This window comes from Mirounga angustirostris, unplaced genomic scaffold (assembly GCF_029215605.1).
Source record: "Mirounga angustirostris isolate CCGP_5_RB_7025 unplaced genomic scaffold, mMirAng1.0.hap1 SCAF_11, whole genome shotgun sequence".
Classification (NCBI taxonomy): domain Eukaryota; kingdom Metazoa; phylum Chordata; class Mammalia; order Carnivora; family Phocidae; genus Mirounga; species Mirounga angustirostris.
In genome coordinates this window covers 90,471,622-90,489,915 of record NW_026991719.1, presented here as the reverse complement: position 1 = coordinate 90,489,915, position 18,294 = coordinate 90,471,622, and the positions used below count along the sequence as shown (strand labels likewise).

Sequence of the window (18,294 nt, the reverse complement as noted above, 5' to 3'; positions counted from 1 at the left end):
AGTGGGCACCTATTTCTTTAACATTTAATGACCGTAACGACTCTACCTCCTACAGCCTTCTGGGGATGGAAAAGAGAAGAAAATTCCTTCTTATAGACCCTTAGGGCTGGAAGGGGACTGAGATGTTGCCTAGTGTAATACCTTCAATTTATAGATGGAAAAGCTGAGACTCCGAGATTAAGTAATTTGCCTGAGGTCACACCACTCATAAAGGCCTGATTGGGACTGAATTCAGGTCTGTCTGACTCCGCAAGCTGCCGCCCTCAACCGCCATAAATGTCCTGCCCTCCGGTAGGGGATGTTTGTTTACTCGGGAGGCTATGCCCATATGGAGACAGGGGTCGTGTGGGAAATGTCTGTACCTTCCCCTTAATTTTGCTGTTAGGTGAACCTAAAACTGCTCCCCCCAAAATAAAGCCTTACGAAACATCCTGCCCTCAGTGTGCATCAGCAGTGGCAGCAAGCGGCTTCACGCGTGGCATTTTCAGCAACTGGACACTTCCTCTTAACCAGCAGGAAATCGTTATCTTCGAGGCATGAGACCTGGGCGGTGGTCATGTGATGTAATGATCGTAGCTCAGTTCCCAGATGGCTGCCCTTGCTTCTTTCTTTTTTCTTCCCTTGGGCCTTTGCTCTTCCTCTTTTCATCTCCTTTCTCTCAGCCCTCTCTTCCTCCTTTCCTCTTTGCTCTTTCTTTCTTGTTCTCTCTCTATTCCTTCAGATTAGGGCTTTAATGATAACGAGAGGTAGAATTTATCAAATGCTTACCAAGCATCAGGCTCTGGGCTCAGCACTTTATATCCACCATCTGATTTGTGCCTCGCTCCCACCTTATGAGGTAGGTACTGTTATTATCATTCCCACTTTGCAGACAAGCAACTGAAGCCGGGGGAGGTTAGGTAACTTACCCAAGGACACACAACTAGGTATTGGAGACCCCATTCTGACTGACATCACATCAGCTGTTCTTTTTCCATTACTCCGTATTGGGGCCAAAAGGAGAGAGTGGAGAGACTAAAATGTACTGTTGGAAGGTGCTCAACATAGATTTGGCCAAGAGCTGGGCCCTCTGGAAAGTTCTTGGTGCCATATGATACTATAGCTGTCTGCCATCATGTTCATTTTCATCTGGGGGTGGTTAATCATACTCATAGTTCAGAGGCTTAAGAGGTTTAAGAGATGGGAGCAAAATAAGTCCAGAGTCCTAATAGGGCTACACAGCTGACTCTCCAGAGGAGACTGTAGATGAGTGAAATCATAAATATACAGCCTCACACATTTCTACACCACCAGTTGTCAGAGTTTTAAAGTACTTGACAAGTTATGGAAAACATCTGACTCAAAGGCACTAACCTCTTGGAAGGTACCCGTGAATCTGGTGGAGTGCTAAGGCGAGGGGCCATCTCTAGGGCGTGGGGGATATTGGCTGTAAATAGATGGGGGAATTGAAAGGGCTCCTTCACCCTTTTAAGTCACAAACTAAAGACCCTAGCCTCTAATCACTTGGGTTAGGTTGGATTAGCCAGCAAGGGAGCCAGAGAAATTAGGGTTTCTTTTGGCTGAGTTCTTTGACTACTCCATCCTGGGGGGGTGTGTGTGTGTGTGTGTGTGTGTGCACCGAGTGGGAGAGAATGCCCATGTTCACCTACAAACCATCCCTTGGTCCCCCTGTCAAGACAGAAGACTAACAGCCTCTGGGACTCAGGGCAGTGTTGGAAGCCCCTCACCCTTCCCCTTCACACATACACATAAATGTCCTCAAAAGTGCCCTAGAGATTTTGACTGAATCTTCTCTCCGCACTAACTGAGAAATTTATTAATTAACACGACTTAAAAGATTTGGTGCTACAGCAAAGCAATCGATATTTGCAAAAGGAGTGAATTATCAACTGGGTGTTTCTGAATGTCCCTGCGTGGTTCGCCTGCTAAGACCAAAGGAAGAGCCATCAGACTATAATTGTGTTTAATGCTTTCTTTGCCCTGGCCAGGGTTGACTTATTCATTGAGAGTTATTACTGATGAGTTAAGCCTGATTAACTCACTAGTTTTCTGCAGCTTGACCTCTGGATGAACTTCTGTATACCTTGAGGCTAATGTGTTTTACGCAACAAATGCAACCTTTTCCAACACTCTCTTCCCAACCGGGCTGAGGCTACCTCTCTTCCTCTTTTCTCCAGCTTCTAATCCCAGGTGTCTAATCTCCACGCCCCCTTGCCTCTGGCCCCTGTGTTTCTTCCGCTGTATTAGTCATTTCCTCTAGCCCAAGGTAAATGTGAAAATTATGCTAGATTCCTCCAATCCATAAATCTGGTTGTATAATGTATTCTCACATCTCCACCTCATTACTTGCGGCAGCCAAGGGTGAGCCCTTGTGAGGATGACCTTGAACACACAGATCGAGTGTGTAGCATTTAGGAAAATGGAAAGATGAGGGGTGGGTGGTGGAAACAGGGGAAAGTATTTCTCAAGCAACGGCTAGATTTGCAAACACGAGCCATGGTATGTGTGCATGTGCATGGGTGTGCATGTAGTTATTTAGACAGTTTTTCCACTTGGGTGTGGGGGTGAGCGGTTGAGGACACAATTATACACATACATATATATATTCACCACACACACACATTCCACATTTCAGTATTCTACTACTTAGCCATATATTCCGTGCAAAGGACGGTCTGGTTTCTTGGTAAGTATGTACTCTATGCCCAATATGCAAGGACACTTGGGTCACTTTAACTTGGAATAAACTGTATTCATTTTGAAAGTTCTCCTTGGTTTATACTATAACCACGGAAGGGGGCTGTGAGTTCAGAAACAGGACAGGAACATTAAGAAATAGACATGTTAAAAACACTCCAGTAATGCCCCCTAGATATTAACAAACATCCAAGAAATTGACGTAAGCATTTCAATTGCAGTAAAATCCTGTGAAGCTTGAGAACCCGGCTTGTTAGATTATATTTAGATGTGTTCGTTGTCCTTGAAACCCTTCGCTTTATAGGATTTGTCAACTTAGCTATGCCATTATAATGAAGAATGCTTAGTTGATGACTTGCTCTTGAATTTGAATGAGCCAAGTTGTTAGAGAGCCCAATTAGAAATTGTGCCTACAGTTGGTTATTATCACCATATTTCCAAAAGTCCAACCCCAAGGTCAGCGTGCATTAGTTTGGTTAGAAGAGTCCATATATCTGCTATTCAACTGATTATCGCTTATTTCTTCCCTTAGGGGAAAGCTATGTTTGTTCCTCAGACAACTTCTTTAAAAAGGTGGAGTACACCAAGAACGTCAATCCCAACTGGTCTGTCAACGTGAAGACATCTGCCAATATGAAAGCCCCCCAGTCCCTGGCTAGCAGCAATAGTGCCCAGGCCAGAGAGAACAAGGACTTTGTGCGTCCCAAGCTGGTGACCATCATCCGCAGCGGAGTGAAGCCTCGGAAGGCCGTACGTGTGCTTCTGAACAAGAAGACAGCCCACTCTTTTGAGCAAGTCCTCACCGATATCACTGAAGCCATCAAGCTGGAGACCGGGGTTGTCAAAAAACTCTACACTCTGGATGGAAAACAGGTAATTACTTTTTTTTTTTTCAAAGTACTCTTCTTCTCAGTTGTTCCAAATACCTGGCTGCCCACCCTGTGCCTCAGGCATCATTTCGGGTTGGGGGACTCTTCCTCCACCTCTCATCATCCCTACCTGATATTTTAGGTCTCACTGGGAAGAAAGGTCTTTTCGGCAGACCAAGCAATGGACCAGACATCTGAGGCTTTGAAATGTATTCTGCTTCCATCTTATCAAGTTGAATGGTCACTTAGCCTCAGCTTTCTGGTCTGGTAAGCAGAGGACCTAGAACCTAGGTCCTACACATTCTTATGAATATGAATGTAGCTATTACATGATGCAACCTTGATCATTCGATGCATGCGACTTGAAATGAGATTTGCGGGCTCCTTTCTTCTTAGGCAGCCTCATGATGGTGTTCGGTGCCCATTCTGGTGAAAAAAGGTTGAAGTAACCATTCATAGTCTATGAAAGGACCCAGATACAGGGGGAGCACTGAAGTGTCGGGTTCGTTGTCTTTGCCTCACACTAGACCACGTTTTTTCTTTCTTCCTTTTCCATGTGACATAGCTGTCTTAATTTGGTTCCACTGATGGTTTTGTGTGAGAAAGGGACTATTTCAGGATCCTAAAATTAGTCCAAGAAGGATGCTACCATCTGTTCCTCTCCAAATCAGGTTCTTCATGTCATTGGTTATGCTACTAAAGTGCCACCTATATTAATATCTGGGAAAGAATGCAGCCAGGCGTCTCCGTCAGACAGATGCACCATTCTCTTGAGCATAGGGAGCTGTAAATGTTATGAAAAAATACGTTCCAAAGGAACTGGTACAGTGGCTGGTTCTGTTGGCTTTAAAGGAAATCCTGGTCCCCCATCAGAGAAGACAACTGTGGATTATTATCAGTCCCTACTTTCTACCCCTTAACATACCTTTGGTGTTTGAACAACTAGATAGATTCTAAAGAAGCAGACTCACTATACATCAGAGTGACTGATGAGTGTTCAAATGCAGAACTATGGCCCCTCCCACAATTTCTGACATATACTGTATGTTTCAAGATTTTAAATTTCTGGTGAAACTCAAACTCATGTGTGTGGGAACTTTTCTAAATTTGGGACCTCTATCTGTTCCTCATTTTGTGATCTGAGCAACACCTGGAGGTATTGGTGTTACGTGATTTGTGTTTGTTGTACCGAAGCAATGAGTTTACCTGCAGAGGGAAAAGTGCCAACTCCCAATCATCTCTCAAAGAGTATCTCTCTCCTGAGGACCAAGTATATAATAAACAGGAGCTTCCCAGGAACAGGCTTAATCACTGGAAACCTCATCTTGGAGAAATAGAACCTAGGAATTTTAGGATCGTTGGATTTTAGCATTGACAGGGACCTGAGAAGCCATGATATTTAATCTCCCGCCTATGGCAAGGATATACTCTACAACCATTTCGATTTCATTAAGACAGCTTATTCCACTGTTGAAAAGCTGTGAGTTTTAGAAAGATTCTCCTCAAACTGGGCATAAGAGTCCACTTCTCTATACCGTCAGCCTCTTGAAGTAATGCATCACAAACACAAATCGAGGACATAAGACTGGGAATCAGAAGACTTGCTTTCTAGTCTTAATATTGCAACTTACTATGTGACCTTGGGCTAATCACTTAACTATCCTTTTCCGTACAAAGGGGCTGATCACACCTGCCCTACTCATGCTCACAGGATTCTCCTGAAGATCAAAAGACATAATGGATATGAAAGCACTTCGTAAATTAAAACACAAGATGTAAATATGTATGCATACATCATTAAATGAGACAAAATACGTAAATTGCCAGACAATTTACATATATATCAATAAATGATAGCTCTTTCCCCTCTGCTTTACCTCCATCATTCTTAGCATGAATTTCCAACATTTTGTGGAGATACACCACACCTTGGCATTCTGGGATTGCTCTTAATGCTAAATGAAGCAACACCCCTACCTCCCAGGTGAGCGAGCTCCAGTCCAGTGATGGGTGGATTTTCATCCTACAGCAGGCCACGAAGAACAGCACGTTTTTTCCAACTCCTTCAAGCATTGGCTCCCATTTCTTTGGGGGAACACAGTATAAAATGCCAGCGTATGACATAGTGCGTATACAGAAACTTCGCAGAACAGTGCCTCAGGGGAGCAGAACAATGCCTTGGCAGGCATCCGAGCCTCTCTATACAGTTCATTCTCTCTAAAATGTCTCCCTCTGGGGGCCCCTGGGTGGCTCAGTCGGTTAAGAGTCTGACTCCTGATTTTGGCTTGGGTCATGATCTCAGATGGAGCCCTATGTCAGGCTGTGCGCTGGGCATGGAGCCTGCTTAAGATTCTCCCTCTTCCTCTCCCTCTGCCCCCAAGCCCCCCTAAAAAAATAAAATGTCTCCCCTCTGCCTACTTGGACCCCTGGGGGTTATCTTTTAAGGCCTGTTTCAAATATCATATTATCTCTGGAAACTTCTCTGTCTTCACCGTGCAAAGCTAAAGCAATCTTAACCTTTTTTTTTTTTTAAATGTTCAGTTCCTGATATGTTGTGGAATCTCTATAAATGATTGTTGATTGAATGGACTGACATAAAGAGATTCTCACATGGTTCAGGTAGATGTTCTGAGATGTCCTGAGAAGCCCTCTGCTCTCGGTGCCCCAAACACTATCTTTAGTCTATCAGAAAAAGATAGGAGGCTTCCAAAGGAGTGTGTATTCCACCTGGGGAGCTCCTTCCTATTTGTTATTTACTTGGAGGTCCTGGAGGGCAGACTTTTAAGACAACATTTCCCAAAGTATATTCTAAAAATTGTCCCCATCTCCTGCTCCCCAGCAGCTTTTCATAAAAGGGTTCTGTAGTCAAATAATGTGGTGAAGTGCTGCAAATTATATGCCTTTCTTAGAGATTCACAGTGCTCGTTGGCACATTAAATGTTCTGAGAAGTCCTGCAGGAAGGAAACCCATTTAATTTAGACCCAGGATTTCCCAATTTTATTTAACCACAAACATTTTTTATGGAATATACATATATATATTCTGCAGAGCGCATGAGAAAATGCTGTTTACAGAAGATGCTGAATGATTAGGCACTAACTACCCTAACCTCACTGGTAAGGTTGGTATGCATGGGGTAACCCACAAATCAAACATTGTTGTGCGGTTACAGCAAGGACATTAAATAACAAAATTTGGGGGTACAGGGACAAATCTACTAATTACAAAATAGGTGCTGAGTATACTGAAAGTCAGCCAAACTCAAAATTTTGGAGCCCAGCCCATTCCCCAATTCTGGTGATGATAGCTCTGATGTTAACACCTGTCAGTCACTTTGATTACTGGTGGGTGTTCTTACTGCTTGGGAATATGATCTTCCTCCATGAAGGCTGAAGGCACATGTGTTGCGATGGCTTGGACCTGCTTGGATATTCCATGTCTGTCTTTGGCTAAATGTGGCACCAGGCAGAAAGGACAATGCATGGTCAAGGCTCTTTGTTATGGAACATTTTAATCATGAAATCAAGACCATCACTTGGTTTTGGCCTTGCTCTGACTGGATCTCCAATAGACAAAAACCACGTGGTTTTCTCCCACATTGTTTGAATAATGATCAGTTAAAACAGCCCAGTTGATGATTCCAGATTTACTGTTGCTTCTGTCCTTGTGTGTACCATTTGATTGACTGGCTTACTCGGATTGACAGGAAATCTGCAGACAAGGCTGTCATCTCTCTCTGGTTTTATTTTGTTTGGATGGCTTTTGGAGTGCTTGATCTTTTTAGGGCTTAAGTTTTGCCAGTATGGAAGAAAGATTTCCTCACCCATTGCCTCTGAGAGACTTGTGGTCTGTGTAGACAGGGAAACTAACCATCATTAGTACAAAGGGGTCCCAATTTATTCCTCACCTCAGTAAGAAGTTGCTAATGAAATAAGGAGTGGCTGGCAGGGCCCTTGCTACTCTGGTGGGCTGTAATGAATTTGTAGGAGATCAGGGAAGATATGAAGGGTTAGATGATGATGCATATTAGTTAACTCTCCAGTGAGATTGTTCTCTTGATTCTTTAGCACCTGGAGTGGTTGTTGCAGTGTGTTGACAAAATCATCCAAATATTAATTTCTATAAGCAAGCCACACATTTATGCTTAAAGATCATTGGGTGCCTAAAAACTAGAACCCAAATTTCTGGTTCACTTGGTAGGAGTAGCTCCATAGTCTAAACTTAAATTCATTTCTATAAAGCACAGAGCATGGTGCTTGCATTAGAGATGCAGAGCCTTAATAATAGACTCGGAGCTTTTTGGCATCTTAAACAGGGGTGCAGCTGGTCCACACACCATCCATATTCATGCCACACTTATTGGCATCTCTGGTCTCAGTTTTGTCCACATCCAAGGTCTGTGCAGTCAAAGATTTATCATTGCCTCAAGACACATGCCTAAGGGATAAGTATGGCTATTAGTATGTGTGTTAGCTTTGTTAGGCCAGTTTTCAATTGGTTGAATTTATTTCATTTCTCTGTCTCTGTCTTTGTAGTACCAACTACTTGGGCTGGGAATTGTAGGTCTCAGAATAGCATGAAAGGGTTTTAAGCTGATTCCAAGATTACCCATAGCCTTGGAAGCTAGAACAGGAGTTTTAAGAAATGCTTGAACCACAAGTTGATGAAATAGGAAAAATGAGAGCACAGAGGATGTTTGAGCGGCTGTTAAGTATTCCAGAAAAAACTTGCTCCATCTTGCTCTACTAAATAACTGGGTGCTGCAAGCACAAAGGCAATCACAGGAAATACAGGAAGACAAGTTGGATTTAACCTTGAAAATGTTGAGTGCATTTACCAAGGTGAATGTGTCTTTACTTTGCCTGTGTAGGCAGTTTTTCTCTCCCCTGCCCCCCCCCCCCGCCCCCGCCAGTCATCTCTGCCCCCTCCAGCCACATCTGGTCTTACTTATATTCCCTGGCCTCCAGCTCTCCCACAGCCAACCTCTCCCTCCCTCCTAGTGTTATGCCCTATTCAGCCAACATTGGGCTCAATAGAAAAGGCCACGTGGCCATAAATTATGCCCCATGAGGGAGGTCATTTACCATTGATCTTCTCTTGAGCCAATCAAGGCTGGAAAGGTGATGTTTGTCTTACCAAAAGATCCCCCCTTCCCCAATCTTCCAGAGATTCAATTCCTGGAGACAGGCTTTGAGAAGATTGGCTTGAGCATGAAGTGGAAAAGAGCAAAGATGGGAAGCCAGGCCCGGGCTCTTTGAAAGGAGACAGTTTGCAAACTACCTTGCCATATGTAGTGCATACTTCAAGTTGCCTCACACTGAAGTAGATTCCGTACTTTAAAAGAGGGCCTGTGATGGAAGTAGCCAAACATCAAATATGCCATCCTTCGGGAAAGAAAGGACTAAGCGTAGCCTGGCAATTGGTTATTTCTTCAGTAATTTATCCTCTTAGAGTTTTATTGATGAGATGCTCTTGGCTCTGAGCAGTGAAGAGGTGGAGCTTGGCCATTTCCTTCAAAAGCTTTGGCATAAAATTCCAGTCTCCCACACTGACTAGTCTGTTGATATCCAACATTCGGCCTATGGAAAGAGCCCTAAACTGAGATTCAGAGACCTGAGTTCTAGCAGTCACTCAGTTTCCCACTATGTGATATGGGGCCAATCACATCTCTTCTCCGGGCCTTAGGTTTTGAGATAATACACGACCTTTAAGAGTACTTCTAGCTCCATTAGAACAGAGTATTTAACTCACGGTGTTGTTTCCATCTAGATATTTTTCACCAAGCCACTAGGCTTCTCAATGCCCTCCAATTCTTTGTGCTCCCAGGATCTCCAATGTGATGTGGTACTCACCTGGGTGGGTATGTTGTTTCCTAGGATGTTCCCTATAGAATTTGCCCTGTTCTTATGTTCCAATCTTTCTTGCGATTTCTGTGATGGCATGACCAAGGAATATTTTCAAACTTATAATTTTGCTTTGACCTCTTTTTCTTTCCAGTGGATGACATGAGGAGTAGAGTGTGGAGGAATCATAAAACAAAACAAGCTAAAAGCCGGCCTGCCAAAATTGTGACAGGCATTTGACAGTCCCATTATTAAGGTGTCTCCACCACCGTGGTGCCATTTTCAATGCTGGGAAGGATCTCTGCCAATAGGGAAAGTTAGCGTCAGAGCTATTTCTTGAATAAACTGAAGAGGATCATCAAGTGGGGATTGATCCAGGGATGCAGACTGTTCTATGACCAGCCATTGAAGTAACTAGCCTCTTGTCCTTCACTCTTTTCATCCTTCTCATTGTTGTCATTCCCTCAAAGTGGCAAGAAAAGCATTGTCACAAAATATAGCATTGAAAATAGGCTTACTGAGATATAATTCCAATATCGTATAATTTATGCATTTTAAGTGTATAATCCAGTGGTTTTTTAGCATATTCACAGAGTTAAGCATCCATCATCACAGTCAATTTTAGAACAGTTTCATCTCATCACCACACACACACACACACACACACACACACACACTGTGGACATCATGCTCCAATCCCCAATTGTCCCATCCCTAGTCAATCTCTTATCTACTTTCTATCTCTGCAGATTGCTCATTCTGGACATTTAATATAAATGGAATCATACAATTAAGTGATTTATTGTGGTTTACTTCTCAGCATTTTTTCAAGTTTCATTATGTCATATCATAGCAGTACTCCATTCCTTGTTATGGCTGAATAATATTCCATTGTATGAATATATCCCATGGTATTTATTAATTCATTAGTTGATGGCCATTTGGGTTGTTTCCACTTCTGGTTATTATGAATAATGCTGCTGTGAACATTCATGTTCAGCTTTTTATGTGGCCTTCATTTATCTTTGGTAAATACCTAGGAGTGTTATTACTGGGTTGTATGTTTAAAATTTTAAGAAACTGCCAAAATGTTTTCTAAAGTAGCATCACCATTTTACATCCCTATCAGCAATGAATGAGAATTCCAGTTTCTCCACATCCTTGCCAACAACACTGGTTATTGTCTGCCTCTTTACTAGGGTCATCCTAGTGGGTGTGAAGGGGTATCTCATTGTGGTTTTCATTTGAATTTCCCTAATAACTAATGATATCAAATATGTTTTCACATGCTTATTGGACATTTGTATGTCTTCTTTGGAAAAATGTCTATTTAGATCTTTTGCCCATTTTTAAGTTGAGTTATCTGTTTCCTTATTATTGAGTTATAAGAATTCTTCATATATTCTGGATACAAGTCCTTTATCACATATGCAATTTGTAAATGTGTTCTCCCAGTCTGTAGTATGTCTTTTTATCTTTTGAATGACTCTCTTAACTTATCAAGAGCATTTGTTTCATTTTGATGAAGTCTAATTTATTAATTTTTCTTTTGTGTAGTATGCATTGGTATCATAGCTAATAACTCATTATCTAACACAGGGCCCTCAAAATTTTCTCCCAGGTTTTCTTCTAGAAGTTTTATGGTTTTATCTCTTATATTTAAGTATCTGATCCATTTTGAGTTCAGTTTTGTGTATGGTGTGAGGTAAGGGTCAAGGTTCATTTTTGGTGTGTATGTTAGGAGCAAATGTATATCTAATTTTTCCAGCACCATTTGTTGAAAAGAGAAGACAGTTTTTTTAAATTTGAATTTAATATGATGCCTAGAAATAGCAGTGGCCCATATTCTCATATCAGGGGGGTACCCTGCATCAAAAGTTAGCAGCCAAATACTCTGAAGTTTTCTAGAACTTCCAAGAACTGTGGATGTAAACTAACGGCATGGAAGTTTCTCCTATATAGATGCTCTGAAATACTAACTCACTTCAAGGCCACTGCTGTAGCAATGAGGCTGGCTAAGCCTCACTAAGTAGAAAAAAAACCAAGAAGTTAAAAGGAACCATTGTTCCTTGGCAGTGCCTCCCGCCATGCTCTAGACTACTGATGTTATCATCCCAGACCCAACCAGACTTGCTTGTCCCATGTCCTATTTCTTTAGGATGGTGCTAAGCACAACTGGGGCAGCGGATGTAGGGAAAGGCCCTGAATTGCTTGGGTTACTAGCTTAATTGAGATATAATTTACATACCATAGACTTCACCCATTCAAAGTGTACAATTCATGATTTTTAATATATTCATAGATATGTACAACCAACACCAGTTAATTTTAAAACATTTTTATCATCTAAAAAAAATCCTGTACCTTATAGCTACCACCGCCTATCCCATATCCCCCCCTAGCCCTAAGCAACCTCTAATCTATTTTCTATATCTCTAGATTTTCCTCTTCTGGACATTTAATATAAATAAGTCACGCAATATGTAGTTTTTTGTGACTGGCTTCTTTCACTCAGCATATGTTTTCAGGGCCCAGCCATGTTGTAGCATGTATCCGGACTTCATTCCTTTTTATGAATGAATAATATTCCATTGTATGGATTTACTGCATTTTATTTATCCGTTCACTTGTTGATGGATATTTGAGGTGTTTCCATCTTTGGGCTATTATTAATAATGCTGCTATGAACATTTGTGTATAACTTTTTGTGTGGACATATATGTTCATTTCTCTCAAATATATACCTAGTAATGGAATTATTAGGTGTTGGGGTTTCTCCTGTCCCCTAACCACCAAGCCCATGTTCCTAAAACATGTTCCTCAAGGGATGCTTCAAACAAATTCACTCTTCTTTCTGTGTAATGATTTGGCCCACACTTCTTGCCTAAACAATATAGAAGGAACCATGAATGTCTCTTTCATAAGTTTTCTTAAAGTTAGAGTAAATACAAAGAAGTCATTTCCTTTTACTTTTTATCTTAGTCCCTTCCTGGCCGTTCTAATTCTCCAGAATCAAAGATGTCTTCTAAACAGAAGGGACTCCTAGTACCAAGAGTCACAGACTACCCCCAAACCACCAAAGTTACTTAACTTTAAAAAGGTATATCACATGGGATTCCAGAATGCCAGTCTATTTTTCCTAGATTTAGAATACTTTTATTCTTGATACCATAAACCTTACCCTTGCCAGATATTGTGATATTAGCTCCTGAAAAAAGCCCGCTTGAGTGTAGGGAACCACAGCAGGTCCCTCATGGTCTTCAACCAGGGCAGTTTTCTCCACAGGGGGCATTTGGCAATGTCTAGAGACATTTTTGGATGTCACGAATTGGGGTGGGGTGTTAGCGACAACTAGTTCGTAGGGGCCAGGGATGTTGCTAAGTATCTTACAGTGTACAGAACAGCTCTCCATAACAAAGAATGATCTGACCCAAAAGGTCAGTAGTGCTATGGTTGAGAAACCCTGTGTTACAGAATAAAGAGCAAGGCATATGTGGCAGAAGATACAGCTGAGAGGAAAGCAAGGGTAAGATCCAGGAACAACCTTGGAAACTATGTTACGGAGCTTGGATGTTATCCTGTAGGGCTAGAAGCCACTGAAGGATTTTATTTATTTATTTATTTATTCATTCATTTATTCATTCATTCATTCATTCATTCATTTTATTTATTTATTTGAGAGAGAGAGAGAACACGAGTGGGGGGAAAGGGCAGAGGGAGAGGAAGAAGCAGACTCCCTGCTGAGTGGGAACCAGACCCTGGGCTCAATCCCAGGGCCCTGAGATCATGACCTGAGCCAGAAGTCAGACACTTAACTAGCTGAGCCACCCAGGCACCCCGCCACTGAAGGATTTTAAGCAGAAGAATAACATAATCAGATTTGCAGTTTGGGTAAGTCACTCTGTTGTTTTGGATTTGAGGAAGACAAGGCCAGTAGGGAGGCCAAGTAGGAGGCTGTGTGGTATAGTACAGGAAGGAGAATGGAAGGATCCAAACTCAGGCAGTAGTAATGGACATAGAAAGAGAGAGAACAGATTCAAGAAATATTTGGGAGGTAGAAACTGGAGAGCTTTGTGATTAATTGAATTTGGGTACATATTAGTTTTCTACTGCTATGTAATAAATTATCACAAACATAGTAGCTTAGAACAGCATCCATTTATTATCTCACAGTTCTGTAGGTCAGAGTTAAAGCAGACTTGACTGGGTTCTCTGATTAGGGTCTCACAAAACTGAAATCAAGGTATCAGACAGGCTAAGCTTTTATCTGGAGGTTCTGGGGTGAATCCAGCTCCAGGTTCATTCAGGTTTTTGTCAGAATTAAGCTCCTTAGATCTGTTGGTCTGAGGTCCCCATTTCCTTGCTGGTTGTCAGCTGGGAGCCATTTCCAGCCTCTAGAAGCTACTCACATCCTTCTCACATAGTTCTCTCCATCTTCAAGCCAACAAGGGTATAGCAAATCCTTCTCATGCTTAGAATCTAACTTCCCCTTTTGCACCAGAGCAAACTTTCTGCTTTTAAAGGGCTCATGTGATTAAATTGCTCTCACCCGGATGATTTTTCTTTTGATTGACCCAAAGTCGACTGATTACTAACCTTAATTACATCTGAAAAGTCCCTTTTGCCATGTAACATAACATAATTATAGGAATGATATACTCACAGGTTCCTACCACAGTCAAGGGGAGGAGATTATACAAAGGCAAGGATTGTTCTTAGAATTCTGCTTATCACAAGCAAGGGAGGGGGAGGATTTACGCGACACTGAGGTTTATGACTGACATGTATGGGTGAATGATAGGGCCATTCACTGAGGTGGGGAAATCCAGGGTAAGAAGCAGAGTTTAGATATATTGAAGTTGGAATGCCTTGCTACATCTAAGTGGAGTCTCCAGAAGGTAGTGGTATACATGAGTCTAAAACTCAGGAGACAGGTCTGGGATGGAGATACTAGATTTGAGAGTAATTTGCAAACAATGGAAGTAAAATTCACGCAAGTAGATGAGCTCACCAAGGGTTCATATGTGAAGTTGCTACAGGAAAAGACGAGGGGGGATATTTGCTTTAAAGGGATGGGTAGGAGGAGAAGCCCAGGAACTGTTAGAGCCATGGAGAGCTAGATAAAGATAGGTCCAGAGAGGTTAGGAGAACAGTTTGAGGCAGGAATGTGCAGCTGTTTCAAATGTGGCAGACAAGGTCTATTTCAGGTGAATATTTAGGCTATGAAGCCAATCAAATCCAGGTTATTTGATTGCCTGTCATTATTTCCAGAAATAGATCAGAAGGCAGGGGCTGGCTCAGGAGGACCCTCAGAGGCAACCAAGCAGATAGTCATGACTGGGTCAGGCTGTGGGATTTGATGTCTCTTGGCCACTCCCCATGCTCCAGATCTATCATAACTTGCCTGTCCAGTGTCCCATCTTCCTAGGGCCTTACTCTCCACTAGCTCTTGTGTTAGACATGGTTGCTAAAATGCCTTTCTGAAATAGCTTATGTCATATATGCATTTTACTATGCAGAGCTAGTCATTTGTCCAATTGTGCTCCATCCTACATTACAACTTAAAGCTTCATACCCAGATAAATCAGTTCTTTTTTGGGGTCTGATTTTCTCAGAGCCTTGATCTCAGCTTACGGATTCAATTGGTAAGGCTCTAACAAATCAATCCTCACTATCATGTTAGATCCTATCAGTTTAGAGCACATTTCCCAAACTGTGTTATATGTAATACTAGTCCAATCAAATGTTCTTTGATCAAATAAGTTTAGTAATATTGCATAGTATATTCCCCGCTTAGGAAAAAAACCTCCCATAAGCCCTCTGTAAAGAAACCCGATTGATTTTTTGTAGTCCGGTGTTCCCCAAACTTGTTTGAACACTAAACCTTTTAAAAAAACAAAAACAAAAACAAAACTGACCATATGGTAGAATGCACTTTGGGAATCATTGCCCTCTGCCTCAGGTTTTTATTTGCATTTTAATTAGAAAATCCTGAAAAGAAAAAAACCCTTCAAGGCCCAAAGGAATAATTAAATGGAAAGAAAACAGGCACCATTACATTTTGACAGGGGTGATAAACTGGGGCAAAACGGGCTTTGTTGCTAGAGTATCGACAATCACCACCAAGGTAACATCTATTCATCTGTGGTCAGGGTAGGGCTTGAGAGTGTCTATCCTTATACAGACTCTAGAGAGAAAAGGGGAAACTGATCAGGAGGGGAGATTTCTCTAGCAGATGTTTTAAGAGTCCCCCCCCCCAAAAGTTGTAAGAGATTAAGAGAATCCTTTTGCTTACGGGCATTAAAGTTGGGCTTCTCCAACCACAGTGGTAAGGAGGCAGGAACGCGAGATGCATTGCCGGGTTTAGAACCTTCGCAATAGATTTGGTCCTAGAGAAACCAGCACTCCTCCCACTACCCCATGCTGTGCTGTCTCACTGGAGGAATCAGAGACGGGTTTACTAATTAGATTTAACTGCCATAAGTAGTGTTTGCCATAGATGTAGACTGCGTACTTTCTTTTGCACCAAGTCCATGCTTCTCCAGCTGGCAACAATTTGGCAGACCCTAGGGGTCTGAATGGCTCCCCCAGCATGATAATATCCCTTGCAAGAGGTTTTGGGCCAGAGACCAGTACCTACTGAAGTCTCTTTGTGTCCACATATGCACGCCTGTGCCCCTGTTTCTTTTAAGTATTGGCTGTCTCATCTGATGAAGTCGTATATAAATATTTATGTCAGGACATTTCTGGTCTTACTCACCAGAGACATTACAGCCTTGATAAAAAGCTTCCCTCTGGCAGTCTCTGACTCTACAGTTTATTTAATACGGCAGTTGATAGGTGAACTTCCTCTTGCTGTTTGCAAAGAGGATGGAGCCTTGCCTTGCTTGCAGTTCCCAAGTGTTTGGCTTGACGCCTGCTGGGAATTGATATTTGTGCTTTCCCAGGGGCTCCCCTGATTAAAAGAAGTTTGGGTTCACAAATGGGCCATCCTACCCTTTAGATTTTGGATCTTCAGGAATAGTTGATATACTTACAGATGCATCATGACTTTTGTAGGCCCTAGGTACTTTTGCCTTTGTGGACCCTTTCCTCCACTAAAATAATAATATTAATAATAATAATAATTTCCAGTGTGTTGGTATAAAGAGGAATATATTAACGTTATACATTTAAACATTTTCTTCAACCTAAAGTGTTTTTTTTTCTGATTTTAAAAGAAATGAAGTCATGGGCGCCTGGGTGGCTCAGTTGGTTAAGCGACTGCCTTCGGCTCAGGTCATGATTCTGGAGTCCCGGGATCGAGTCCCGCATCGGGCTCCTTGTTCAGCGAGGAGTCTGCTTCTCCCTCGGACCCTCCCCCCCCCATGCTCTCTCATTCTCTCTCTCTCAAATAAATAAATAAAATCTTTAAAAAAAAAAAAAAGAAATGAAGTCATTTTCATGGGTCCATAAAGGTACGGTGGGCCCCAGGTCCTCTGCCTCTGTACCTAATGGATAATCTGCAGTGGATATACTGGGCTGTTTCCTGGGCTGGTTGTGAGCTCATGTGAGCCAAGCTGTGAATAAGAATGCTGTGACACAGGATTCAGATCAAGAGAGCAGTAGTTACTTAGACCTCCCAATGACTAGTTGAGAAGTAGCAAGTAGGACCCTGAGTTTGGTTCCAACATATTTCACCCCCGGTAAAAGGCATGATAAAACGCCATCAGTAGTCAGGATTTCCTCTGGCTTGGTGGACTCAGAGTTGGCAAGAGGGACCCGCTTCCTCATCATCTTTGAGGAGAGACTTCTGGGATTGATGAATGGTATCATTCATTTCCAGGCTGAAATTGCAGCTGAGGGAAAGGGGGTGTGGAAGCTGATTAGCAATGAGATAGATTACTGCAGCTCATCCAGAGGAATCAGGGTGGGGGCTGGTTTTAATCCATGTCTATTTTTAGTGACAGGTAATATAGACACCTCTATCTCAACCCCAACCATAATCTTCTTCAGCAAAAGCCACCCACCCCGGAATGGGGTTCAGAATTCACCTGCTGCTGTTATGTTGGCTGCTAAAGAGTCTGTTGACTAAAGGTCTACCACTAAGCCTCACTTGGAAGTTGGTGGTGGCTGGAATTGGGTATGATCTGATGTAGAAAGTAAGAATTTAAAAACTAATGATGTATTGTATGGTGACTAACATAACATAATAAAATTTAAAAAAATAAAAATAAAAATAAAAAAGAATTTAGAGGGTCCCTCTCCTGGGGTTTACTACCCCCGCTTTTGGATTGTCCTCCAACTGGGTCTAAGGGCTAGGACTCTGACTCCAGGGGAAATAGCTGTCACTCACTGGGCAGGCTAAAACATTCCCAGCCTCCCCCGCCCCACCACTTGGCTTAACAGTCCTGGCTTTGGCTCAGTTCACTGAGTGGTATGGGGTTTGGTTACTCCTCAGGGACCTGGCCGAGACCTTGAGGTCAGATTGAGCAATCTCTGTCCCTCCCTTCTTGTAAAGCAAAAAATCTGTTTAAATCAATATGTTTCCTTCCCCCCAGCTGAATGTGGCTTTCAAGGATGACAACATCTTCTCCATACTGCCCTTGCCCTTGTCAAGTCCTAGCCTGAAGTAGAACAGAACGGTGTGGGGTAGCTGGGTTTGTGTATGTAACACATACACCATAAATGCAAAGATACAGACCCTGGAAATCTTCACACAAAGGCAGAACTAGTGGGGATACAAAGCAAGAGTGAAATATAATTAGAATTAAGGTTGATCAGAGTTTGCAGTCTCTAAGAAACTTTCCTTTGGAATACAAAGGAGAATTTGATTTTCCATTACTCATAATACAATAGATCAAGGGTCAGAAAACTATGTATAGGTCTAAAAAAGAAGAAGAAA

At 42.1% G+C, this 18,294-nt stretch overlaps 1 protein-coding gene across 1 annotated transcript in view; it reads left to right on the top strand.

The window, feature by feature from the left end:
• The window catches only part of DCX (doublecortin), a gene marked incomplete at its 5' end in the record, with an annotated part of 82,145 nt that overhangs the window by 5,779 nt on the left and 58,072 nt on the right, over positions 1–18,294 (top strand). Inside the window, 1 exon segment of the mRNA XM_064573614.1 lies at positions 3,230–3,570. Within this exon segment, the coding sequence (XP_064429684.1) occupies positions 3,230–3,570 (341 nt within the window).